The 26579-nt window shown below is 39.2% G+C and overlaps 4 protein-coding genes across 4 annotated transcripts in view; 2 read left to right on the forward strand and 2 right to left on the reverse strand.

Moving 5' to 3' along the window:
* Nucleotides 1–2621: 2621 nt before the first annotated feature.
* The window catches only part of LOC108110191, a 59534-nt gene continuing 35576 nt past the window's right edge, over nucleotides 2622–26579 (forward strand). Inside the window, 5 exon segments of the mRNA XM_017219144.2 lie at nucleotides 2622–2677; nucleotides 3677–3912; nucleotides 20778–22547; nucleotides 25267–25388; nucleotides 25920–26529. Of these exon segments, the coding sequence (XP_017074633.2) occupies nucleotides 20916–22547; nucleotides 25267–25388; nucleotides 25920–26529 (2364 nt within the window). The 5' untranslated portion in view covers nucleotides 2622–2677; nucleotides 3677–3912; nucleotides 20778–20915.
* LOC108110193 (protein artichoke) lies at nucleotides 5696–7619 on the reverse strand. Its single transcript, XM_017219154.2, has one exon. It carries the CDS (start codon nucleotides 7554–7556, stop codon nucleotides 5898–5900), a length of 1659 nt encoding a protein of 552 aa, XP_017074643.2. The 5' UTR covers nucleotides 7557–7619; the 3' UTR covers nucleotides 5696–5897.
* On the forward strand, nucleotides 9471–12350 carry LOC108110195 (leucine-rich repeat-containing protein 15). Its single transcript, XM_017219156.2, is given in 2 exon segments — nucleotides 9471–10979; nucleotides 10981–12350. Coding segments are annotated over 2 exon segments (1287 nt in total). The 5' UTR covers nucleotides 9471–10640; the 3' UTR covers nucleotides 11929–12350.
* LOC108110194 (sensory neuron membrane protein 1) lies at nucleotides 12453–15099 on the reverse strand. The gene is made up of 7 exons (XM_041819794.1): nucleotides 14878–15099; nucleotides 14665–14822; nucleotides 14452–14599; nucleotides 13687–13941; nucleotides 13127–13633; nucleotides 12889–13067; nucleotides 12453–12831 (listed from the first exon to the last, which is right to left on the reverse strand). The coding sequence occupies exons 1-7, from the start codon at nucleotides 14986–14988 to the stop codon at nucleotides 12573–12575; spliced, it is 1617 nt and encodes a 538-aa protein (XP_041675728.1). The 5' UTR covers nucleotides 14989–15099; the 3' UTR covers nucleotides 12453–12572.

The raw sequence follows: 26579 nt of genomic DNA on the forward strand, positions 1-26579 counted from the left end.
AAGTATAGATATATATATATATTCCTGCAGTTGAATGACTCGGATGGCACACTTTTAAAGAATTCGTTTGTGCACTTTTCGAGATTTTCAATTATGAATCCACGGAGAGAAAGAGAGAGAGAGAGAGAGGAAAGAAGAGAATACAGAATATACAAAGTAGCCGTATAATATGTAGTCTGCTTAGAGGCGCCAAGGAAGCTAAAATAAACTCGCGTGCATTGAGCCCGTAAAGCAATTTCTTCGACTGACTCTGACCATTGCACAGTGGGAGAAAAGACTATAACCTTCTTATTAACAATAAATATTTTTTCTCAATAGGAACAAAATGGCGGAGAAGTAATCTTACTAAATAGAGTGATTAAAACCGCTGAGTTGTCGCAGATTAATCTACGTTAGCTATGTAGGTTCTTATATAAATCTCTTAGGTGCTCAATATAACTAATTATTTTCAAATTTCATAAGAAAGAAAAAATGCAATGTATAACTCCTTATAAGTATGCTACATATATGTCTTTCAGCAAGCCGGCTCAATTTTTTCTAATATTTTAAAAAATTTGTAAAATATAAAAAACTGTATTTTTCTGATATCACTATGAATTCATCCCAGAGTATTCTGTATTGATTTTGACTAGCACCGTCTTCTCTCACTCCATTGCAGTTTTTGGTGAAGCAGACGAACAAGCATCAGCCACAGGATGCAAAGCAGTGCTGGCGGAGCGGCAGGGGGTGGCAATTACGAAGATGTAGCCGCTGCTCGCCGTGGCCGCTTCCGTGTCACCTCCTCCACGCCACAGGGTCCGCCAGAAACGACGCTTGGCCGCTTCCGTCTCATGCCCACGTGTAAGTTTGCCCAAATTATAAGCATTCCTTTTAATATACTATTATTGGGGCGTAATAGAACCACAATATTTTTAGATTTAATTTATAGCCTAATTCTTTGGCTAGGGGTTAGGAAAGATATATTTATGTTATATTAATTGTAAGAAATGCCTAACGATTTAAGTACCATGGTTTAAGATTCTAGTACTGGGTATCATTTGTTCTGTACCTCGATTTAAAGTTCCTTGCTGCTAATAAGCGACCTGTTCTTTCACCATTGCAGCCAATTATGGCGCCATTTCGCCAATCCTCCAGCGGGGTCGATTCGCCGTGATTCCAGAAGAGCCTCAAGCTGGTTCCCCCGCACTAGGAACTCCACCGCCAGGCAACCGAACTGCGCGTTCTCCATCGCCTGAATGGGATTTCGACATTGAACAGGTGAGTGTCCAAGAAATATAAGTTTATATTTAAACAATAATAAATCAAATTAGCTGAATACCACAGCTAAGCTTAAATATCTGTTAATAAAAATCATAAAAATAACGTAGGCAAACTTAAATTTTAAATAGCTTAGCCTTGAATAATTTTGGGAATCCAGTAAATCAAACTGAAGTTTGTGGGTGGTGGAATATTCAGTGACTCCGATTTCGTCTACTTTGCTGTTTCTGGTGGCGTCATTGTGTGCTCCTAGGGTGGCCTCAATGCAATGCGCCATTTTTATCGATTTTCTTAACTTAGCTGAAGTTACAAAAGAGTTTGGTTGGGACCTAAAAGTGTGAACGCCATGCCAAGGCATATTATTTATGAGGCATAAATTCTACTTCTAGCAATATGATGGAAATAGAAATATTGCAAATAGAGATTTGCTTGATTTTGTCTTTTAATATAATGTTATGAAATACCTAGAAGTTAAGCTGTAGAGTACTGAATTTATTTTAAGAAAGATCGATTCTCTCTTTTTCTCTTTATATTTATGTTATTGTTTATAGAAGACATTTTTTGAGGTCACTTAATTGCTTTATTCAGAATTGTGAATTTTTCCCATTTAAAAGAAAAAGTTTTGGCGCCAAACATCGGTGGTGCTTGACAAAAGCTACTTGATTGCAAAAGGTCACCTTTATCTGGCAGCGCCATCGAACTCAGTGTGGCCGCAGCTATATCATGACTGTTTTTTTAAATATAGCAGTCGAATTTAAGTAACTCAACAACAGTTTTTAACATTTCGCATTAAGAGACTTCGTGTTCGTTCAGATAATTTATTGATTTTAATTAATTTTAAAAAATGTTTTAAATTAAATCAATGTTTTAATTTTTTTCGTTGGAATTTTTATGAATTTTGAATTTTTAAATCTGTTAAAATACCAAAATGAGAAAAAATCTAAAACTAAACTGAAAAACACTAAATCAATTTTTTAGATGAGGTTATTTTAATTCCAATTCGACAATATAAAGATCCACTTTCTTAACTATTGGAACTTGGAAATATTTTTTTAGCCGAAATATTGGTAATAAGATAAGCAGTTGGAACTTGTTTCTACTGAGTTTTTCTATAATCGTATATACTTTTACAAATAATAAATTGTAAGCCATTGCAAAGGCTAAACATCGGTTTTTTTAATGATGATTAAGCTTTCAAACAATTATGAAATTTATTATAGAATAATAAATAACTAAAATATGAATCATTTAATATTAATAAATAATAAATTTAAAAAAATGTGCATAATGATAACATAAAGGTATTTTGCTATGAGTTGGTAATATTCATGCCTAGACTGGTTGATATTTTGTATCGTTATCGGAACGGTCACACTGTTTGGTTGAGAACTTTGGTGAAAACGCAGCGGATTACGACCAGGTTGGGGAAAAACTGTTAGCCCGCCGTAAAACTTAGTGCAGTGAAAAAATGGTTTAAATAAAACGTTAAAAATAAAAACTTATTGGTAATAAATATTATATAAAATACCAGTAATAGAATCGGCATAAAACATCGAACAAGTGAAAGCTCGACAACAATGTTATTCTGTGATAAGCTGCGTAGACAGCATTTAATTGTGCGCGAATGGATTGCAGAAATTGCAGCAACAACAGAAACAATAATCGCACGATAAAACAATCGATCTTTGTTCTTTTGAGTGCGCAAATGATTTGCGAAACTTCCTTGTTTCAGAAAACAAGAAAACCTAATCACTTTTGCTTCTCATGGATGTACATATAAAAAATCAATAATCGGCGATCAGCTGTTACGCACACAAACAAACACATGGCGTCGCCTGCTGGAAAGAGCAACAAAAACGTTTGAAAATTTTCCACGGACAAATACTTTTATTTGCCCCGATTTGTTGTTTGTTTTTTCTTCAACGTTTTTTGTTGTTTTTCTTGTAATAATTGAATAGATTCTTAATAACAAAAAATGATCAAATTATTGAGAGAGTGACGAACATCCTGCTCTCTTCTTCCTCTTCAATCGCTTCTATTCCCCTTCCATTGTCTGATCAGCGTTTGTGCGTGTTCCAATTGGAAAGTCGAGTCCAAAGTGGAAGCGCGCGCCTGAATAATTTTTCTTTTTTTTATTGCTCGCATTCTTTTATTTTATTAACATCGATTTGGTTTTTGTTGCTGCTGTTCGTTTTTGTGATTTATTTGGTGTTGAACAAAATGGCTGATAATTAGCCGAGTGAAATGAGTGAAATAATCTAATCTGAAAAGTCAACACCTCGAAAGTGTTTGGACATCCAGCGAAAAAAGTTATTATAATTTTGCTCTAATCTCTAAAAATATATACATACCTATATATAATATGGCGGCACAACCAGCTAATTCGTTACGTTTCTTCTTATTTACAAAAATTTTGTAGCGCAGCTAAATGCCTAATCGCGAAATTGTTTACAAAAGTTTTGTTTTTTACCCGTTCATGTGAACGTGAATGTGGATATGAATGTGGATGTGAATGTGAATGTACATACATACATATATGTGTCTCTGTGTTCGTGAGCGTGTTAAATAAAATTCTTAACCAGAAATCCAAAAATTGCGATTCTGCAATCGTTTTAACAACACAACCAATTTTTATTGATTAATAAACACAAAAAGGTGGGTGCCAATTTCTATTCTATATTTGTCAATGATTTATTTCTGTGCCTTAATTTTTCTTTTGTGTTGATATGAGCGCGTGACATTTGATTTTTCCACCATTCGTGGTTCTTCTTCTTTTTTGCATCAGTGACTAAGTTGAGTGGGTGGGAAATTCCCCCGTTTTGGGAAAATACCCGAAGTGGGGACATTCTTGTTTTTTGATTTTTAGATATTTTGGACATCTTATTTTTGATTTACGAGTCAAGATACCAATGAATTTTCCCCTAACTTTTAAAATGATGTCTTTGAAAAGAAATATTAGGCTCTTATCTACATAAAACAAGTAATAACTTGGGAAATATTATTCAAGAACAGGATTCTTTAAATAGACAGATTTATTGGTTTATATTTTCAACGACAATACTAAAAGAGTTGCAAACAAAAAATGATTTTAAGGCTTCTTTTCATTTTTATTTTTTACTCCAAAAATTTGTTGGCTTGCAATTTTTAAACGGTTATGTTACATATGTTAAAATTTATTAAAAACCTATAGATAAGAAATATACGTAACCTCAGTCCAGTATGAATCTGAAAAACCCCTCAAATTAAACAATACTAATTGTCAAATTTTCGTTATCTTTTGGCATTGATAATTAGACAGACACACTTCAATAGAATTCCCAAAAATTTGAAGAGATCGCCACTGAAGCAGGCAATCGTGGCATGTTTCGAACTTTGATCTGCGGATATAGCTACTAGAAACAAGCCCAGATAGCCTAGCCGTACTATACTCGTATCTATATGGTAATATTGAATGTTCGCATTTACAGTTGCTGGATCGGCACGAGTTGTGTGCCAATTACCGTTAAAAAAAATATTGCACTGCCAATATACACAAAACTTTATTCGATATTCGTGTACAAACGGGAATATCTGTGTGTATTTATTCCTAATCACATGCACACGATACTATGGATCAGCAGTTCGACCAGTGATCATCGTGTTTCGTGGGATTGGATTTGGGATTCGGATTGTTTCGCTTCCTTGCCAAGTGGCTGCATTGAAACCGAAACCGAAACTGTTTGTTTATCTTAGCAATTAGTTACCCATTAATTTTGATCTAACGAATCGGGGGAATAAAGCATAAATAATTAAAACTGCTGGAATCAGCTGAGCAGAGTAGCAATTAATTGCTGAATTTGTAAGATATGCGATCGAGTTTAATAATTTTTGTTTGTTTATTGACTTTCCGGCCCTTCAAGGGTTTTTACCAATTACGCAAGTTCCTTTTTTTTTGGGTGGGCCCTCAGTCTTATTTTCTGTCGGAATTCTTATTTGTTTGCTTTTCCGAGTTGAACGAACCTCTTTCAATATCTTTCAGCAAGAAAACACAAAGCCCTGGCTTTGCTTCGCTCAAAAATCAATATTATTGTTTAAATATTATTCTAGGTTTGCGACACAGCGTCAGAAAAATATTTACCAGATGTGCTCATGTTGCAAATTGCATTGGTTTTTGGGGGTTGGGGATGGGAAAACGTTGGGGATTTGGGAAACGGGAAAAAATAATAATCGTTTCTAAGTATTTCGATTTTGCAAAGGATAGGTTGGGGGATAGGGATAGGAATGTTATCGATTATTGGAAAGAGCTGAACAACTAACAAGAAGTAAGAAGAAGCCCAATTATCAAAGACAGAATGAAATAATTCAAAAATAAATTAGCTATTTTAATAAAAATGTGATATTTTTTAGGTAATAGTAAAGTAATCACTTTCAAGAAACTAAAAGAACCCGAATCAGAAAGTGTATTGCAAAGACAGACAAAGCCTTTAAAGTTATTTTTTTATTAACATAATTAAAGTTTATTTCAGAGAAAGATAATAAGTCAATGACAATACTTTTACTTTCAGTTAAAAATATTTAAATTTATAGATAAAAACATTTATTGATAACATCAAAAGGACTATAATTTACACAGCTTTTTATCAAACAAAATAATAAATGCCTTAGATCGAAAGGGTGACCTGACTCCAAACAGTTTTGTTAAGTACTTCAAAGGCCTGCATTTGCTCATTCAGCTGAGACAGTTGACCAAATATGAAATCAAACTTGGCCTCGAAATGCTGCACCACCGCCTTGAGTTCCTGACGCAGTTTTTCCACTTCACTGGGATCAGAATTAGCAGAACCTAGCTTTGGCGTGGACTCCACACTCGCTGAGATTTCCGAGGAGCCACTTGAGTCCAGTGGCTCCTTTTCAGACAAGCGATACATACAGGCTATACCATGGAAATATTCACCCGGAAAATTTGGATTGTAGTCGTCTATGGTGTAGGTAATGCCATTGGCACGGATGAGTACATCCATTATGGTTGTCAGACTAAAACAGTTCCAGTTATTGCCATGGATATAGAAGTGAGTCAACTGCGAGAGCGTTGCGAAAGAGGAGGGATCGATTTCCGTGAGATTATTGCCGGAAATATCCAGCTTCTGTAGATTTGGCATTCCCTGCAAAGCCTCCAGTGGGAGTTCCACTTGCCCAGTGTTTCGTAAAACCAACATTTCGAGATGAGGCGTTTGCCAACCTTTGGGTAATTGGCCAAGTTGCGGATTATCGGCCACATCCAGGTGTCGCAGCCTGGGAACCCGACTCAAAGATGCCAACTGAACCAGCGAGTTGTTGCGCAGCACCAAATGCTCAAGGGCCTCCGAGGCGGGAAAGTACAGCTCCCGCACGCGATTATTACTCAGATCGACATTCGTCACCGAGCCGTACAAATTGACACGGTCCAGTGAGCAGTTGCGAACGGTCAGATTGGTGGCATTAATATTCAGCAGCAGCACAGTCAGCTTCGGGTTATGCGATAGATCTACGTATTGCATCTGATGGTCACGCCCCTGGGATCGAAAGGCGTACTCCCCCACCTCCCGAATTCGGTTGCTCTGCATATTGACTGATAGAAGTCCCGGGTTTTGGGCAAACAAATCACTCTCAATAATGGTCAATTGGTTATCAGCCAATCCCACGTGCATCAGGCTTTTCAGTTCCGAGAATATATTCATTGGTAGATCCTCCAAGAGATTCTCTGTTAGATCCAGATACTGCAACTTGTTTAGGTTGTCAAAAGCACCCGCCTGGAGTTTGTTTAGTTTGTTGCGATTGAGGAAGAGGAACTCCAAGTTTCCGGCTCCCCTGAAGGTTTTCGATGGCAACATCTGAATTTTATTATCCGTTAGCAGAAGGATTACCAACTTGTCAGCGCCAATGGAGAAGTTCTCCCAGTAAATGAATCGAATGCCACAGCCTCGCATATCCAACTCAGTCACCTCCAGGGTGTAGAAAAGTCTCAGGGGAAAGTTTGTGAAGGTACAATTCTCAAAGATCAGTGTTCTTGAGGGATCTTCATTGCCAACTTCATAGGTGGTACCATCCTCTCTAATCCTCACCTCTGTTGGCAAATCAAACGTTGCCCTCTCTTCCTCATCTTCGAAATTGAAACCTCTACAGGTGGTAACCTGGCCCTCTGTTTGGCAATGACCCTCTAGACTAGACACCAGCAAGATTCTGGCCGGATTATCCTCATCCTCGGGGACGGTGACGTCGGCGGCCGCCAACGAGATCAGCGTACAGATCCAGTAAAATAGCAAACAATTCCGGACGTACATTTGGCGTGCTCCACGATTCACGTTCGACCTGATACTGATTCCCAACGATGACCGTCAAACGCCTCGCCAGATAAGCCTCTCCCATAATGCTCAAATAATGATCATCACATCTATATAATTTTCATTCTATTCATGGTGCTTTGATTTTGAAAAAATAATAGTTTACATATAGCCTGTACAGTTCGTTTCGAAAGTTTAGGTCAAAGTGATATAGCTTTGATATTCCAACGAATATATCTTATTAATATTGAACTAATAGTTTAAATACAATTCATATTTAAGGAAATTAATATATAGACTTTGTATGGAATTTTGTTAAAAAGGGAAACTGCTTATGATTTGTAATTTTTGCCAAAGTCCAAGAAAATAGTCTGATTCATAACTCTAATCAGCCTTTTGAAATCTTTTCAATAGTTCTACTTGCTGTGTTTAATCACCCCTCTTTGTTGTTCTTATTTGCTGACTAGCTAATTTATTTAATACAAATCTATTCAAGGTTTTCATAATATCCCGTACCTTATTCGGAAGATGAAAAATCTGATTTATTTCGCCTGTCATTATAATTTTGACACATGTTTGTGGTTGCCCATTTATTATTCATTATTTTTAAGTTCCCGCTCTAGTGGCTCCATTCAGTGATCTGCCCTCTGCCAAGTGAGAGCCACTAAATTCGAACAAAACATTGTACCATATCTGCTGAACAATTTCAGCCAGTTCGGTACGCTGTTCTGTTATCATGAAGTGTTTACTTGGCGATTTGCTGAACAAAAGGTGGAAATCTCTTGGCTGCTGATAATGGACAAAAGGCCAGACACTTGAGGGTCTTAGCCATTAATATACCCCTTTATGTAAGAGTATTTCCATGGGTGGCTCATTGGCTTTTCTCATCTAATTAAATGAAAAGCAGGGCGCGTGGAAATGTTTTTAAAAATACTTTTTTTATTACACATTTCGTTGGTCGTTAAAGTCTTTTGTATTTCCTAGCGCTATATATTTTTGTTGTGCTCATTGCTAACCGAATGACTCAATATTTATCAAACGAAATGATTTTTTGCTTTTGTGGAGGGCATTTAGGTTTCGGCTTGATAAGGGGCTGTAGTATTTCCTGTTAAAGTACCAACTTTTTCGTATGTTATTTTTGGCAGAGGAATGTTTAGGAACCTTTTGGATTTCTTTATACTCTTAAAAAATCGTAAACAATATTAACCTAGAACTTTCGCCTGGCCAGGGAATACAAATTGCTGACATGTCAGTGGAAAAATATATAAAATTCCTAACCAATATATTAACGAACGAGCCGAGAACACGTTCAACCTGCTTTCGGTTGCTCAATTTGTTATTTACAGCTTTGCGAGTGAAAACAAAAAGATTATGACGACCGCAAAGACAAGCAAAGCTTTATTAATTTGAATGCAAACAAATTTATTTGCTTGTTGAAATTTCAAGAAATTGTTTTTGATGGGATTTTCCTTGGCTTTCTGAGGCTTCTTGGGCAAACAATTTGAATATCAAAAGGTAAACTTTTCCACTTTAAGCATATATCACAATTGATTTGACTGCAATGACTGCATTGGGCTAATTATAAGCCAATGGTTTTTAAATTATTTGATACAAGATATTGTCTTGCTGCTGTTGCTGTTGTTGTGTGGCTCAATTGAAACGGCATGACTTCGTTTAGCGATAAATTCTGTCCCGTCTGTGCCCCTTTGTGGAATTCAATTTGCCGCAATTACTTTGCATACAAGGCGCTCGAGAAAAAGAAGAGTGTTTCTTGTGCCGCCCAGCAGACTTTGTCCCCGCCGTGTCTCTGTCTGTACTTTATTCAAATCAAATTTCCCCCAATAGTTTAGCATGGTAAACAAATGCGATATACACGTAGGTGTATATAGTATATAGTATAAATGAACATATAGCGGGCAATCGGTCACAAAATTGTGCCTCTATTGTGGGTGATTTTATATGGCGCCTTCGGGTTTATGGCACTTGATTTATTTCATTAGGTTTATTGGTCATTCGGACGCTAAATGTTTAAGATATTCAAAGGTTGTTTTACCTATTTCGATGCACTGATGACGACATCGGTAATGGGTTGAGTGATATAAGTGCAAAATGAGCTAATTGCCATTAAAACAGGCCAGTTTATTGCCAAGCGCTTCTGAACATCTCTTTTTTTTTTGTTAAGGCGGAAACGTTATAAAATATTGTAGAATAATAATATTCACGATTAAGAATATATATAGAGTGAGAGATGTCTGTATTTGCTATCCAAGCTGAAAAACAAGTTTGCAATCGCTAAACGTTGACAGATCATACGTAATCAGATTTTATGATCTGATTTATAAGTTAATTATATAGCAAATGCAGTCTAATACATTATAAACTTTCATGATAAAGTTAGTAGGTAAATGAAATATAGATTACGTCTTGAGATAGTTCAAGATGATTCATTCTGATTCAACGATGCACTTGTAAAATGTTTACTTTAATGATTGTATCTCTATCTTGTACCTAAGGGTACCTAAAGTTTACCATTTCTGTAAGCCAAACTATAATCAGTAACACCATCTAGACTCCAGAGACCTTCGCCTGTCTAACAGATGACAATCTAATGTTTATCAAACACGGGCCAGACCCAACGTAGCCTGACTTGGCATACTTTTGGAATGGATGTATAGTACACCGTCCACAACAAACAGTTCCATATCAGCTGACACAACTGGTGCCATAAACTATAAACTATATAACGTGGGGCGACTCGCTCTGAGAGTCGTTCTGAAGTGGCAAAACGAGAGAACGTGCTTATCACTCGGGCATTATGCCAAATGTCTGAAAACAGAGCGTAGAAATAAAGCCACACTGCCAATATTCATTGAGAGGAATCATAAAATTTTATTAGCCCAAAATCGAACGGGGAGAGTTTCAAATAATAAAAAAAAAGAAGAAATAATTAAATGCAAAGAAAACAAACAAACACTTAATGAAGACCTGTTCGACTCGTGTAGGGTTGCTTTTGAAGGTTGTGTTCTGGTTTTGTATTAAAATGCCCCTCCAAGCCAGTTATAAGCTCAGTCCATTTTAGCCAAGATGCTGATGCTAAACTATCTTAACTATATTTTGATCGCACTGATCAGTCGGGTGGTCTGTGAGTCACAAAAACTAGAGGAAGTTACAGTTAAAACTTTGGATTGCCGGGAAAATACTTGCACGAACTTGGATTACCCTAATATTTCGGAGGTGGCCTTCTTGTCAGCAGAAGTGACTAAGAATTTGAAGGGCTACGAATCTCTCATACTCCACAGTTCCAGCTTGGCCAATCTGCCCAGAAACATCTTTGTAAACCTTCCTCAACTTGTGGAGTTCGATGTCTTAGAGTGTCAGCTTCAAAGTATTGAAAAAGAATGCTTTGATGGTGGCAAGAACTTGAAAAAGACTCAATCTGGGAGGCAATAACCTTAAAATTTTGGATAGAAACACCTTTAAACTGGCCACAGAGTTGGAGGAGCTCAACTTGTCTGACAATCAGTTGGAGGATCTGTCCACCACAATATTCCTGCCTCTAAAGAAGCTTCTCAAAATCAACTTATCCAACAATCAGCTAATGCAAATTTCCCAAAATACCTTTTCACAATTAAGATCTCTAAAATCCATAAATCTGAACAGCAATCAGCTGAGGGAATTGGCTGCCGAGCTATTCAGAGATCAGCGAAAACATTTGTCAGAATTCTCAGCCAGAAATAATCAACTTGAGCGGATTCCTTCGAATATATTTTCAGAAGTAGAACTTCTAACACTATCCTTCAATCCTCAGTTAAGAAGTTTGCATCTAACAGCCAAAATCGATGAGCTGCAGGCTACCAACTGCGGCTTGGAAACAGTCAAGTTGGATGGCCGAGTTCTTGGTGTCCAACTGGAGGATAATCTAAGTCTGAATGAGTTGAAAATATCCCAGCCTGAGGATCTAGAGCAACTCTATCTGGCCAATACCAATCTGTCCCGACTTGACTTTCTGTCCAAGGCCAGTAAATTAGTTGACCTGGATTTGACGGGCATTGAGAATCTCTTGGATTTGCCTAAGATTTCCTCAGCCAGGGGATTGGAAAGATTGAGTTTTACTTATGATAACTTAACATCGGACCATATGGACATGTTGCCTCAATTAAAAGATCTCAACTACTTGGAAATATCACATGACAAGGGGAGGGAGATATATATAAAGGACCTGGATGAAGATTTCTTTGTGGAGGAAGCAGAACTTAATTGCGGGCAATTGGCGGATCTGTTGGAGTTCGTTGAACTGCCCAAGGACACTACTATCTTAGAAGATCGATTGGTTGGAGATCCCCGAATGCCGTTGAGATGTGGAACTACGTAGTTCTAGATTTAAATGGTGTTAAGTTTGTAGAAATGAAATAGGTTATATAAATTAAGTTAAAGAAGGATTAAAACTGAAAAAGCAGACATGAAACCAAATAGAAATATGCAAGAAGTTTTACATTTTTGTTAATTAGGTCCCCAGAAGAGTTTGTAAGCCTTGTAACAAAACAAGTACTTACAATGCATCTTCGTTAAAAATGATTTAAAACAGCAAATGAAGCTTTCTGTTTACAAATCATTTATCAACGCCTTACAAATCGAAGCCCCTTGCAAGTTTTCCTGTTTATTTTTGCCGCCTGTCTCGGCAATTGTTTTCGGTTTGCAAATATTGCAACCATTGTTAAAAAACAATTTGTCTCGAACTTCGATACCAGCTATCTTGCGTTTTTCGCTGCGAAACGATTTCACTGATCGCCGCTGATTGGTGTCAGTAGAGCGCACAGATCTTGTCGTCTGCGATCAACGATCATCGATTAGCGATCACTCGATTGGCCACCGACCTGTTTCCCACACGAATGTGCCTTTAACTGTCTCAATTTATTAGCTCATGTTGGACTACACAGGTGCATTGGACTACGACTATGGGTGAAGAGATCGCTGGAGCTCCGTTGTTAGTATCGCTCACGATGCTCCATTTTGAGATTAGTGATGGGGTTTGGTGCCGGGAATTAGTGTATTGGCACCTTGAAGTGGTTGCAGATTGTTAGGCGGATGCTTTGGGTTAGCCGGTGGCAGGGTCTCCTTAGTGCTGGCCACATCGTCCACCTTGTTGTTCTCTTTCAGCATATTGGTGATGTCTAAGCTATCAGATTTGTGATAGAAAAGATAGGCAGAGAACATCAGGCCAACCAGAGAGAAAGTGATTAAGGACCAGCGCAGGACAGAGTTGATTTTGAGGCCACTGAAAATAAAGTTATTTAAATAACATTGTAAAGGTAATTTAGAGACTAAAACTCACAGAAACAGAGTGTACTTGACCAAATTGGTGTAGGTCTTGTTGAGATGCACTCCCTCCTCCACCCAAAACAAAGGCAATATTAGCTTAGGTAAATTCTTCATGGGCTCAATGCCTTCCACGGGTTCCATATCCAAGTTAAACTGCAATCGCTTAGCAGCCTGAAAGGGTGTTCCAGACATCTGAAAATGATTTAAATTAATAAAATTCTAATATCAACAATATAAAATTCCTTTCTTACAAGTTCAAAGTCTATGTAAACCGCATGATCCTTTTCATTGGGATTAAGACCATCCACATCAGCCAGCAACTTTGGATCAGCTAGATAGAAATGTGGCATGGAGGCCATCAAAGGACCTCCCACACAGGCTGCCAAATTCATGGTTCCTTTGGGTGGACACGTGTCCAGATCCTCGGGATCTTCACAGAAACAGTGCAGTTTTTCGTCAGCACGTATATCCCCCATGTCGAGGGTATATCTCATCGATGGCATTCCGTGGTACGATGACTTATGCTGATAATATGCGCCCAAAGATCGACAAAGGTCTGGAGTAAAGGCCCACAGGCCATCCTCCTTTTTAAGACCTGGGGCAAAAACAGTGGAGTCGGTGCCCACAAAGGTGTTGCATTCGCCGTCCGGCCAAATGGATTGCTCCGGCTCATCGTCAAATTTCACGACCTTGCCCAACTTTTTGTTGTTCTTGACTCCACGGCAAACTGTAAACCTTCCAGCATCGGAATGATTGGCCTACAGGGTAAGCTGTAACTAACTTTTAGTTAGAGTACAGTTAGGGAACTCACCTGACCCATAAAAGAGAACAAAAAGTGTGTTTGATTAACTTGCTTGGCCTGCTTAACCTCTCCCGTGTAAAAGACCGTGCAGAGGGCCTTGGCCGAAAACTCTTCCGAGGAGCAATCCACGTTAATCCCTCGGAAAAACAAATCCATGAACTTGGCCTTTAAAAAGGCTTTGGCATCCGGAAAGACTATGCTTAATCCTTTGGAAACGAGCTCCATCATGGCAGCCTTTTCCCTTTGAACGGAGATGCCGCCAGGCTGCAAATTAAGCAAAGAAAATAATAATTACGAAATACAAAAGACGCTATTTCCACACACACAACCGGCACAGCCTATTTTTGTTTGTCGAATTTAATGGGTTAATTTTGTGGCTGCCATTATGGGGCTGGGAATGTGATTTGCATAATTCACATGGCTAACAATGGGCCACGTGGTCATTAGCTGGCGCCTTAAATGCAATTGCCAATAGCTCTGGCCATGCGCCGGCAGAATCTCTAATGTTCTGCCTGCGGTTGCTATAAAATTTATATTGTGAAATTAAAATATTAAAATTTTCAAGTATTAATTTAAAGTGATATGCATGTGTACTACTTTTCCTGCTGGACTTTTGGCAGGTATACAGACTAACTTAAATGTTCTTATTAAAAACAAAGGGAAGGTTTAAAAGAGTTGTGGAATATACCCAAGTTAATAATCGGAACCAATCACTTTCAAATACTTTTATTTCTCTCATAGAGAGAGCTTACTAAGTTTTCACCCAATCCTCACCTGCATTATAGGATGCGGAAGTATGATCTCCTCTTCGCCCGTCAGTGGAAGCGTTTCCTTTGCGTTAAATATAAAAGTATTCCGCATGTTAAAGCTCACAGTGTCCTCGACGACGTCATCCTCCAAATCATACTTGTCCTTCCACTCACTTCAAATAATATATAGTAAAACTGATTTATTAAAATATAAACAAAAACTAGTTCCGAAACCCACTCGAATACAAAGGGACCCACTTCCTGTAATCTTGGCTTAGCACCTTCGGAGACCTCGTCGGGATTGGTGACGTTGAAAACATAGATGTAGAAGTGCAGGGGGAAGGGAGTGTTGGACCACAGTTCACGAACATCCGAGCCCGGCTTAAGAGTTACTTGCTAACGAGGGAAAGCCAAGATTAGATCAAACTTAGAGCTTACACCTCGATCACACCTTTGAAATCATTAGCTTTAGAATTTTTGGGAAGATAACCCAGCCATAGATAATGGCAAAGACGAACATGGCACCCGAGCCCATCAGGAGCTTCACCCGAGGTACTTGCATCTCTGGGTTGTGTTTATAACTTTGGCCAAAGGGTTATCCTATTTAAGCCGATTGCCTCCTTCGAGCAGAAGACCTGAGGCTTCCAAAGTCGCGACGCAACTGAATTGTCTAGACTTCGGAGTGCGGATTCCCTCCCAAATGGACGGGGAACGTGCGAATATTTTTCGCTCGCCGGGAGGGAACTTTGCGGTTGGGTGGGAGGTAGCGGCAGGCCGGATAGCAAAAACAATCAGATAACACGGCATTACTTATAAAATCAATAATTGCATGTATTTGAGTATTATAAATTGTTTCGACTCTACGCTCTACGCTCTACGCTCTAAGCTCTACGCAGATTCGACCATAGTCGGACACACGAATGCGGTTTAACTGGCTTTTGTTCTGCTACCCTGATCGTCACTTGGTCATGCAGCTAGCAATCTCATTTAATGGCTCACTTCGACCAAAAACAGAAACCAGTTTAACGATCTTAGCGGTGTGTTTGCGGCTAAAAATGTTCTAATAACATTTTTAATCTATTTCGGTTTTAAATCTAACTTTTTTGAACTTTTTTTGTATTTTGTATTCTATTTAATGAACAACTTTGATCATCAGTTAAAAGTCAAAATCTTTGGACTTTGTAGGCCTTTATAACTTACAGACTTTCGATAACATTTATAATTTGTTTTTCAAAAATTATTTACATTTTTCCAACATAATATAAACTAGATTTCATTCCTAACTGAAAGAACCTACTCTCACCTACCTAAACGATATGCACTTGGACTTGGAAAAACTTATTTATGTATTTCTGTAATTGAATTTTCTAAATGACTTCTGCGACACCTGGGCCATATTCCATTATTAGCTCTTATAGCATTTCCTTAGACGTTTTCCTTCTGTAATTGCGGCAATTACATTGCCAATATCAAGGAGAACTAGGGCAAGTGTTGATGGCTAATTAGGAGAAGGACTAAACGGAATTTCCCAAAAGTAAAGCCAACATTGTGGGAAAACCTGAGGCAAAGCAAACTTTAACCTTTACAATCATCCGGATTTTTATACCCTTTGGTCTGATGTTTGTATTGAGTAGATGGGAATTCTATATTATATAGCTGATATGGGAAAACAGGATATGGGAAGTAAATAGGATTAGGGCTTTGTTAGGTTAGGTGCATTATAACCTAATCTGATATTAATCTAAAACTCTATTTAATGCTTTAACTTATGGGTTTGTCCTTAGTATCTCAGCTTAAAAGACCCAATAAATATACAGACATCGTTAGAAGATGCACTAAAACTTTGAAAATTCATTAAACACCTTAGTTACATTTTCTTAGCAACGTAACGAGTGATCTTCAAGTAACCAATAGATCACATCAGTTTAGATGCACTGCCACCTTGACCGGCGGTGCTCCGCCTGGCTACGCCCCTTCAGTCGGCCGTTTGTTGACATAAACAGAAATCGAAACTGAAACCGAGTGCAAAACATAATGAATAACAATGGCACTAAAAAACCGAAACAGAAACAAAAACAGAGAAAACAACTTAAACAATGGCAAAACCCAAACACGTGACACTGACGTCGACTCGAGAAGCATATAGAAAGACAAACGGACAGACAGACAGGGCCTCTCCAAAGTGACACAGAAAAGCGAGTCGAGTCGAGACGAGAGTGGAAAATGCGAATGGAAGTGCGCTTGACAACAGCGGCCGATCGTTCAGATTCAGATACAGAGATACTGCCTGCCCCTGCAGTTTCCTCGATTTTCTGCTGAGCAAATGGAAATGGAAATTGAAAATGAAATGCCAGCATAGCCAACAATTTGATTACGCCCGAGAGCCCGAGGCATTGAGTAACCGGGCGAAAGAGGAAATTCTCAATTTCGATCGCAGCCAATTATTGTTGCCCCAAATCGTTTAAATATTTCCAAGCTTAAGATTGGAATTTATTTAAGCTTTGGGTTGTGTTTCTTATTTTCTTTGGGGTTTACATTTTGGGGTTTCTTTCAAAATGTGAAAGAAGTCTTTTTATAGGAATACCTCATGAAAATCATTTGCTTACCTTTTAGGGCTTAACTGGAGTTCCTTAATATACAGGCAAGCCTGTCTTCATAGTTACACTATAGCAACTAAGTTCAGTTTGTCTTTAGTATGCAATCTTAAATTGCTTGCTCAAAAACATTGTCATAACCGCTGTCGTTGCTTGATTAATAATATTATTAAACTGTCAAGCGGTGCAAAAAAGTGGTTCTCATGGAAAACTGGCTTAATCGTTGGAAACAACTTTAATAGGTAAAATAATGAAGAATAATTTGATTATCAGAATAATTTTGTATGACATTATACACAGTTTTGTTAGTGTTTTAGCTTCACAATGAATAACTTTCTTAGTTGTAAAATATTATGAAGTTTATGCTCATAATTAATAGTGCCAATTGGAAATTTAAGTCTCCATGATAGGCCTCCCACACAAGCGGCAAAGAAGACCAATTTATAACTCCGCAAACATTTTCTAATTGGCGGCTAGACTTGAAAGTGGAAAAGTTAACCAATTAGCGGGCAACTGCGAAATCCCACGATCCTCCACCCACTGGAATCCACATTGCAACGCTAATTTCCTGACGGAGTTCATTGTCATAACTTCAAGTTCTTATCTTGAATAGGAAATGTCTTCAGCCTTGTGTTATTCGCTTTCTAAATGCCTAACCCACTTGGTTCTCACTCCTAGCGACGTTTGGAATATCAATTATGCGCCGGCTGACAGCGGTTAATGAATCGCTCCAAGTTCAGTGGAAAGCAAGTGACATTTGCACTATCAGCTATCCAAAACGACAAGTGGAGTGAATCATCTATTATGATCACGTGAGAGTGTCAACGGATTGATTGCATAAACCTCCAAAGAGCACTCCGACGATCATTCATTCAATCACTTGTGGCAGCGCCTTGAGCCAGCTGCTCAATCCTACATCATTTAACAGCAATTACAACCCACTCATTGTGTACTGTTTATATATATATATTTTTTTTATATAAATATTTATATATATTTGCAGTGCACCAACCTAATATCAAGTGCCAAAGTCACCGCAGCAAATGCATTTAGCATATTTATACTCGTAGACGACTTGCATTAGTACCGCGTATTGGTATACTATATGTGGTGTATAAGGTGGTTGTATAAAGGACTATATATAAAATTAAAAATACAAATTAAGAAAAATACATTTTAATGAGGCAAAGGTCATGTACAAGAGCTACCAGTAGCTTATGATCTTATATAAAATCGAATGTTTTCTTATCTCAAATTACATAAATAAAATGTAAGAATCAGGCCAAAACTTTAAAAGATAAGGCCTCAAAAATGATATCTGTTCTTAAAAGTGATAAAGAAAAGTCCATAAGGGCCCAATTACTTAACTACTAAATTAAAAAAGTAAGAAATATTATCAACTAAGAATTATTATAAAAAATAAAACACTTTATAAAGAAAGATTAATCTTTGTTTGGGAAACTAAAATTGAATTTCTTAGTAAAAACTAATTTGTAACTTGCTTTCTGTTAAAGAGAAATCTTAAAGTTAAATATCTAAAAATATATTTAAAAATTGTGAGACTATTCTAGAGTATCAAAGAACTCCGTAGACCCTGTTTAGTATTCATATAATTTCATTATACCACCCATTGAGAATGCAGCTTTGGATAATTTATTGCCAGCCTGTAATCTCTCAACTTATGTCATTCGGAACTGGATGACCCCTCCTTCAGCCAACACCCAGTAAAGTTGCATTTTTATTAAGTTCGCTATTCAGGCGATATTTTATATTGCCAAATGAAACAGAAAATTGTTTGAATGCCAATTTTGCGTTTGGCATGCCATTTAATTATTGTCGTCGTCGTCGCCGTCGTCGTTGGTTGACGTTTCTTTGTTGCTAAAAGTTTGCTTGAGATACTTTTGCGGTTGCCTTTTCCATATTGTGTTTTGTTTAGCGAAAATCAAGCATTTGGTTTGGCTGTGCGGTTTCTTCAATTAAACAATAATATCGATTACGTGACGAGGGTTCAATGCCTAAAAACAATATGCATTTGTTGTTTGAAAGCAAAGTGCAAACAATGCGTTGGAAATTCAAAATGGAAGTGAGAGAAAAATGCGGAGGAGAGTCACGTATTGTGCGTCTGAACTTGAGAGGCTTTTGCCTAACTAAACTTTCAAAAGTTGAACAAATCTAGAAAGAAATGTGCGACTAATTAATTGTTCCCCTTTTAAAAGTCTCAAGTCACAGCACAGACGCCCGAGTGTCTGGCAAAGTCAACCGCAGATGCAAAAAGATACTCGTAAACAGCAGATACAGATACATAGATAAAATGGCAGGCGGGTCAATCGGTGGCTATGGCTAATAATTAATAGATGCATATAGATATATATTATATAGTCCAGCGATCAGCTGACTGCAATTGATTCAGTTATGCAATTAACTGGAGGGAGGAGCTTTGGGGGTCGTGTAATTGCATGCTAGTATCCATTGGATACAGATACAGATACAGATACATTGCAATAATGCCAGCTAACTGGAAATTGGTCGCGATTTGGGATTGACTCAGTAACAACAACGTGCCCGTGTAATTAATGCGATATTTCTAGCTAAGCGAAATTCCACCGAATCGAGCGTGAAAAGTATCTAAGTATCTTTTAGCTTCGGTACTTGTAAGATTTGATGTTCGAGCTTTTGGGTGACCTTTTAGGTTGACTCACTCGTCACTTCGTCAGCCAAGTGCGTCATCCACCGCCAACAGAAGACCGCAAAATAGGCGCTGGCATTTTGCATATGCACGGATACCAGATACATTTGTATCTAATTGCCATTAATTGCGGTTGGTATCTATTAGATGCGTACGCCATATGCTCGATTACACAACAACTTGCGGTTTGTCTTTGATGGCGTTTTTTTTTTTTTCGGCGGCACAAAACGGGGGAGGTTTGTTTTGGGTTGGGCCCAGGCCCAATCGGTTTTAGCCATAATTTCAGCCACTTGTTGCTTAGATACGATTATATTTATTGCGGCCATATATTTGGGTAAATCATTTTTGATTTGGTTTATGATTCACGGGTTTGTTTGGCAAAGTTAGTTTAAATTTAGATGAAATTTTTGTTTCAATAATGCAAATAATTTATGTAGCTGTTCTCAGTCATTCTGGGAAAAGAGGATAATTCTTGTTGTTATAAAGTTATGTGGAATGGAAAAAGATTCAAAGTATATATGTGTAGATTAGCTTAAGATTTATGTACATTAAATGGAATCTATCTTTATGGAAAAGCCAAAGAAGTATTCCCATTAAGCCAACGTAGATTGTAGATGATGTTTCCTTCACGTAAAATCGCTTTTCGGGCAGCTTGTTCTACATTTTTAAATATATCTTTGGCTGATTTCTGCTCTGTCAGTCCATCAGCTGCCATATGTCGAACACTTCCAGCTTCTGTTCTTCTTTTATTTTTCCATTTGGCAAAATTCGCGTTTGACTCGTGTTTTTCCTTCAACAACCACGCCGATGACGAAGCGTAAATAATAAAATTAGCTTTTGTTTTGCTCGATTTCTGTCTTGATGAATAAAGAGTGGGAGAAAAATATCAATCGACCTTCACCTCTAGAAAAATGTTTGCTGGCTTTTGTAGGTCTGTGTTTTGTTTACTGCTTGAAATAGAGGTGAAAAAGGTGTCCGACAGCTCATATCAACACACAAGGGAAATGATCGAAGGCTCAGTTGGAGTTGAACTCTGGACAGCCGATTGATATTGAAAAACTCTTCTTTCAGATTCCCAAAGAAGGCGGCATATCAATGTCGTACAAAAGAAAATATTTTGCATAGCGCATAGAGATAAATCCATCGAGACTCAGCAGGAGCAGCGAGATCCCAAGCAAAAATCCAAAGATATAAACGCAAAATAACCAAATGGCCACGAACTGCGACTTCATCGAGGAGCAAGTGAAGCAGCAGCCGTTGGCCAATGCAGCAGTAATGGGCGTCCAGGAGGATAAGGGCCAGGATGCCAAGGAGAAACCCGAGCAGCCGGAGAAGCCGCCACCTGCCAATCCCTATCAGCCATTCGAGGATAGTTTTGAGTGTGCCTTCGAGTCCACCATGGATGACCTTGAGCAGGGTGTCCTGGATGGTTATGAAACCGACTCGGAGGCAAGTGCCAATGAACAGGTCACGGATTCCGCTTCATCCGGCAGCCTGGGACAAGTCGTGCAGCAGCGAGAGGAGCGGATGAGGGGCTTGCCAGGTGCTCTACATGGCCAGCACATCAACTCCGAGATGCTCAGCTGCATACCGCGATCGAACTCTTTTGACTTTCACAGCAGCAGTGGCAGCAGCAGCGATGATGAGGATGATCCGGATGACGATGATGATGACAATGAGGGGGATGAAGTGCACCACAGTCTGGGACTGAGTCTCAGTGGGAAATTTGCTAAGGTTGATCTCTATTCGGGTCACCAAAGGAATTTTCATTTGCTACCTCCCTACATTGAACGTCGTCGTTTGTCGCAGTGTAAAGAGGAGGACGACGAGGACGAGGGTGATAAGACCCAGTTGGGCGGAGGATCATCTCAAGGAGAAGTAACTAAATCCGAGAGAGCTTCCAAGGCACCACCACGACCTCCAACGCCGCAGGATGAGGCGTCCAAGGAGAAGTTTAAGGACCTGGAGAGGCTGAGGCAGCAGTTTATGCACAAGATCGATAGGATTAATACGCGGAATATTGAGGAGAGTGAGGCGCCACCGCCGCCACCTCCTCCGCCGCCACCCATACCAGCCACGATTCTACCAAAGGCCCTGAAGGCGTTACTTCACACCCAGGAACCACCATCGCCTCCACCTCCAGTTAATCCACCAAATCCTGCTCCGGTCACCAGCTTGGATTTAGCCAAGGAAACCCCAGTTCCAGTGGTGCAGGAACCGGTATCACCTCTTCCCTTGCCCACGGAACCGCCACTAATTATCAAGGGCAAGTTTAAGGTGTCCCTAGCCCAGGAGACGCCTGAACTGCGAGTTGAGGCCAAGGAATTGAGCAAACTGAAGGCCAGCTCCAATGCCCACACCATCAGCTTTCCCTCCAGTTTCGGGGGCTATTCCTCCGTGCAGGGTTTATTCTCCCAGCGATATGGCTCCAATCGGTTTCCCGTTGCCGCACCGCATCTGTCCAAACAGTTCTTCGAGCCATCGCTGGTGGAGATTCGCACACCGGCCCAAAGCAACGTGGCCCTGAATACAACTGGCCTGGGCAATAGCAATCACCAAAGCCTCACTTGTGATACAAATAGTTTAGCCAACAAACCGCGAACGCCCAGCGAACGGGAGCTGGACGATATCTGGATAAAGCGGCAGGATGGAGCAGCGCCTTCGCTGGCTCCTCCTTCATTATTGCAACAGCAACAACAGCAGCAGCAGCAGAGGCCTGTCTCCTTGGGCGGTGCATCGACCATGCCTCGTTTGCTGAGGAGCGAAAGTGGTGCCTCCAACACGAGTCCCTCTCGCCAGCTGACCAACTCGGGATCTGTTTCGGTTTCTGTGTCGGATGATGTAAGTGAAGGGGTTCAGATGAAGATTAACATAATCATCGATCAATAGCTTAGTTTTTCTTGTAAAGGTTAAATGTTATTCAAAAGTTTATTCTTCTACTTTAAAACCCATCAGTTAAAGAACGACTAGATGGTTGCTATATCTAAGACCAAAGGCTAACGACAGTTTAAGTTTTTGGTTAATACAAACAGATGTTTAAAGAGTTAGCTTAAGCTGATGATGATTATCGTTATTAAAATGGTAGTAAAAAGATCTTAGGAAACCGAAGCACATAAAATCTAAATCGCAATCTTAATTGAGGCTAAACAGGGCTATGTGTAATCTTTATATTCACAAAACAGACTGACGTCATTTGAGATATGTGCACTTTCCATTATGAAATCATTTAGCGAGTATAAATTGGGCAGTGAAAAGTCGGAGGCACGAAAACAGGGAAGGGCACTGAGTCAATAATGTGATACTAACCGGTCCAATACATCATTGGTAAAATGTATTTTTAACCGAGAACATTAAGAGGGTTTTCTTAAGTCGTTAGTTATCCAGAACTGACTTGCTTTTTTTGAATTTTTTTGAACTTTAATCGGGGTTTTTTTGAGATATTTTTGCACCTTTTTGAGTGGATTAAATCCGCCTTCCCACTTGACCTGCGCATTTTGGCTGCTTTTAAGTTATACATTTTGTTTACACTTTGTTTATACAATATTAATAATTCGCTTCAGCCGATTGTTCCAACGATACTCATAAAGTTGTCTATTTATAGTTTAAAAAGAGAAAGAGGCAGTCGGAGCACCTTTGTCTTTCGCTTCCTCTTCGGCCTTTTCGAATTTATTTGTCTGACTGGAAAGTAAACACGGCCAAAAATCAGCCTTTTGGGGCTTGTTTTTATCGTGCCACACATGTAGGCTATATATAGTATATTATAGTATAGTATAGAATGGTTATTTATCTGTATCTCTCTCTGTATTGGGTGGCAGCTTTCCGCTTATCATGACACAATTTGTCAACGTTCCCGGCTCGGGAACTCGTCGCTTCTTATTTGTTTTGACGGAACGCGGACATATCGCGTACGTACAAATATGAGTATAAAATTTCCATATATATATATATAGGCAGATATTTACCATGTCTTGGCAAACAATGACGTCAGTTTTGTCCAATTCCAGCCACTCCCCAAAACTTAAAAAGGGAACTCTCTTACCGAACCCAACGTCTAGCAAATTTGATAGCTGTTTAAATATTGAACTAGACTGTCTCCAAACAGCTGATATCAAGTTTAAAGCTCCCCCCAAATCACACACACATTTTCTATTTGACATTGCTTTTCTCTCTGTGTACTTTAACCCATTTTGTCCCACTGTTCCCATTTAAGACCGTCTTTGTTGTTAGCTCATCGAAGTCGTCTGGGACCCTCGGGGCACGTGACTCGGCAGTTTGGTAATGAAACCCTTGGCCATAAAAAAGCTGAGCAAAAATAAAGCAACACTTTTCGGCTTCGATCTCTTTGTAGTTTTTGCTAAAAATAAACCAAATACAGGTGTTTTTCTTGCCAACGTTAAAAAGGCTAAATTACAAAAAAAAAATTTGTTAAAGTGATTGTGAAAGTTTTTAACAAATGAAGGAAATCATCAGACTACATTCTTGGGGCATTTATTGTTATTATCTAAAGTGAAGATACTCTTAGCTTTACTAGTGATTACGTCCTGATTTTAGTGTTGTAAGCAATTTGAAGTACTAGAAGTTAATTGATTTACTTTGATAACTCATCTAAAGCTTTTTATTGTTGACTATTTTGTGACACTTCCAAGAAATAATACAGCAAATAGGCTTTAGAGAGCTGTAATTAAAGTTGTATACTAATTCTATTCACATTTTCTTTTCCATTCGTAGCAGCAGAGGGAAAATGTCTGAAATAGATAGAAAATCAAATAAACTGAAAAATTATTTTATTCTTTCTCAGAAATGATTATTGATCCGCATGACAGATCATTTGTCATTACTAGCTTCTCATTAGCATTATGATGTCTTTAAAATGGGATCCCCCTTAAACGTGATTATCGTTAACTTAAAGCTCTCAACAAGTTTCCCTAAATAGATTTCCATAGCCAGCAAGATTAAGCTCTTTGGAACTCTGGGTAGAATTCCTAGAACCGTTGAACGATTGCTTCCTTGGCAACTGTTGTCCTGGCCCACATTCGGTTGCAATTTTGCGTAATCATAAATTAATTGATTCGGTTCGATTGAAGGCGCCGCAGGATTGGCAAAAGCAACAGGCGGGATAGGTCTTCCTTCCTTTTGCCTTCGTCTTGGCCCAATTAAAAGGACGCATCGGGTGTCGCCCGCTCCTCCAATTCACTCGTCACTCCGGGTTACGCCGCCGTATTCCCTACTGAGCATTGTGTGTTGTGGCGAATAAATTGTATTTGTAGACAATTCGGCAATAATTGCAGCTCCTGGAAAGAGAGAGACAGAGAGGGATGGCTGGTATAAATAAGTGTGTGAGAGGTGAAAGGATACGGGGGACAATGGGTAATGGATAATGGCGTTCAACTTGGTCTTTCCAATCAGCCTTTAGTTTTAGTTTGTCTTGGCCAGCGGCGCCAGAAACATGCAAAATACTCTCGAAATCGAAATCGAAAGCCAACTAGATGCCAATTCTAATCCCACCATCCAACCAAGTCAGGCACAAACTAATTCCCAAAAACGTCATGTTCGTTTCCAGGAGCAAGATGGCAGCCTCGGTGGAACCGGACGGATACCAGGATCCCGACCTTCCAGTGCCCCCGCAGAGCCAAATGCCAAGGCGGCGAAGAAGGCCTACAAAAAGATGGAGAAGGAGCAGCGGTGAGTTATCTGAAAAACTGAAAATCCTTAAAATATGACATTGGAATAATGATTAATTGGAATGTAGGCCAGAAGATTATATTTTTTATTTTTAATTCTTTGATTTTGAGTAATTTTTAGTCAATTAAAAATGCTTTCATATTTATTAGAAATTATTATTTTCTTAAAACTTACAGTAAAAGTAGGCTAATAGAAAAGTCTTTTCATAAAATGCTACTAATAGTGAAGAGTATAATATTATAATATTATAAAACTGAAGCATCTTAATAAAAAGTAAAACTCAGTAATCTATTTTATTTGATTAAACATATTTTTTCACTTTGGTGCTCTCTGCTATCGTTCTTGGCTTTATTTGGTATTTCACTTTCCGACAACTATCAGTTTTGCAATGCTTACGATGGTACTTAAGAGATTAATTTTTTAACTAAGATTAGTAAAACATAACAAAAAACTCCACCATCAGGCTTAGTGATTAGTTCAATGTCATTTATTTCTAAATAAAAATGCTAAAATTTCTTTACCCCCTCACAGACGCCAAGAGAAGGAGCAGTCGCGGCGGGAAAAGGAGGCCCGCAAGCTGGAGCGCGAAACGGCGCGACGGATTGAACGCGAGGCAGCCAAGCTGGAGAAGATTAACCGACACAGCGAGAAGATCTCACGCAGCACAGAACGGATGGCTATGGCAGGCGTTGGATCAAGATCCGGTTCACTGGAACGGCGGAGAAGTGGTGAAGATTCACCCGTGCTCAATCAGTCCACGGTGCATGGCATAGCGTCTCCCAATAGAAGGCCCACTATCTTCGATGTGTTCCGACCCAGAGCGAAATCCGATGCCAAGCGGCAGAAGGAGAAGCACCTGTTGGATCCCTCTTCCGCAGACAGCAGTGCCACCAGCAGTACGTACTCCGTTTCCGGAGGTACGGCTCCCGCCTCAAGAGCTGAGGCAGCTGGAGCAGCTGCGACGTCGGGTGGAGCGGGAGGAGCCGGTGGCCTTATGAACTCTATGAAGGTGGCAATGCAGAACTTTAGCCATCGTCAGCATCCCGCCGTGACGATAACGAGCGCGGATGGCACACAATCCACCGCGAAGAGCAAGTACAAAGACGGCAGTGCACATCCGCATCAAGGTAGCGACGCGCAGGTGAGTCTTGAAATCTTGGATAAATATTTGGTTTCCCTTGACTAATTGAG

This window comes from Drosophila eugracilis, unplaced genomic scaffold (assembly GCF_018153835.1).
Source record: "Drosophila eugracilis isolate 14026-0451.02 unplaced genomic scaffold, ASM1815383v1 contig_974, whole genome shotgun sequence".
Classification (NCBI taxonomy): domain Eukaryota; kingdom Metazoa; phylum Arthropoda; class Insecta; order Diptera; family Drosophilidae; genus Drosophila; species Drosophila eugracilis.

Coding starts and splice junctions, on each gene's coding strand:
- LOC108110193 (XM_017219154.2), bottom strand. CDS start 7,556: ATGTACGTCCGGAATTGTTTGCTATTTTACTGGATCTGTACGCTGATC.
- LOC108110194 (XM_041819794.1), bottom strand. CDS start 14,988: ATGCAAGTACCTCGGGTGAAGCTCCTGATGGGCTCGGGTGCCATGTTC. Junction 14,823..14,877: donor TAAAGCTAATGATTTCAAAG/GTGTGATCGAGG, acceptor TTCCCTCGTTAG/CAAGTAACTCTTAAGCCGGG. Junction 14,600..14,664: donor GTGGGTCCCTTTGTATTCGA/GTGGGTTTCGGA, acceptor TATTATTTGAAG/TGAGTGGAAGGACAAGTATG.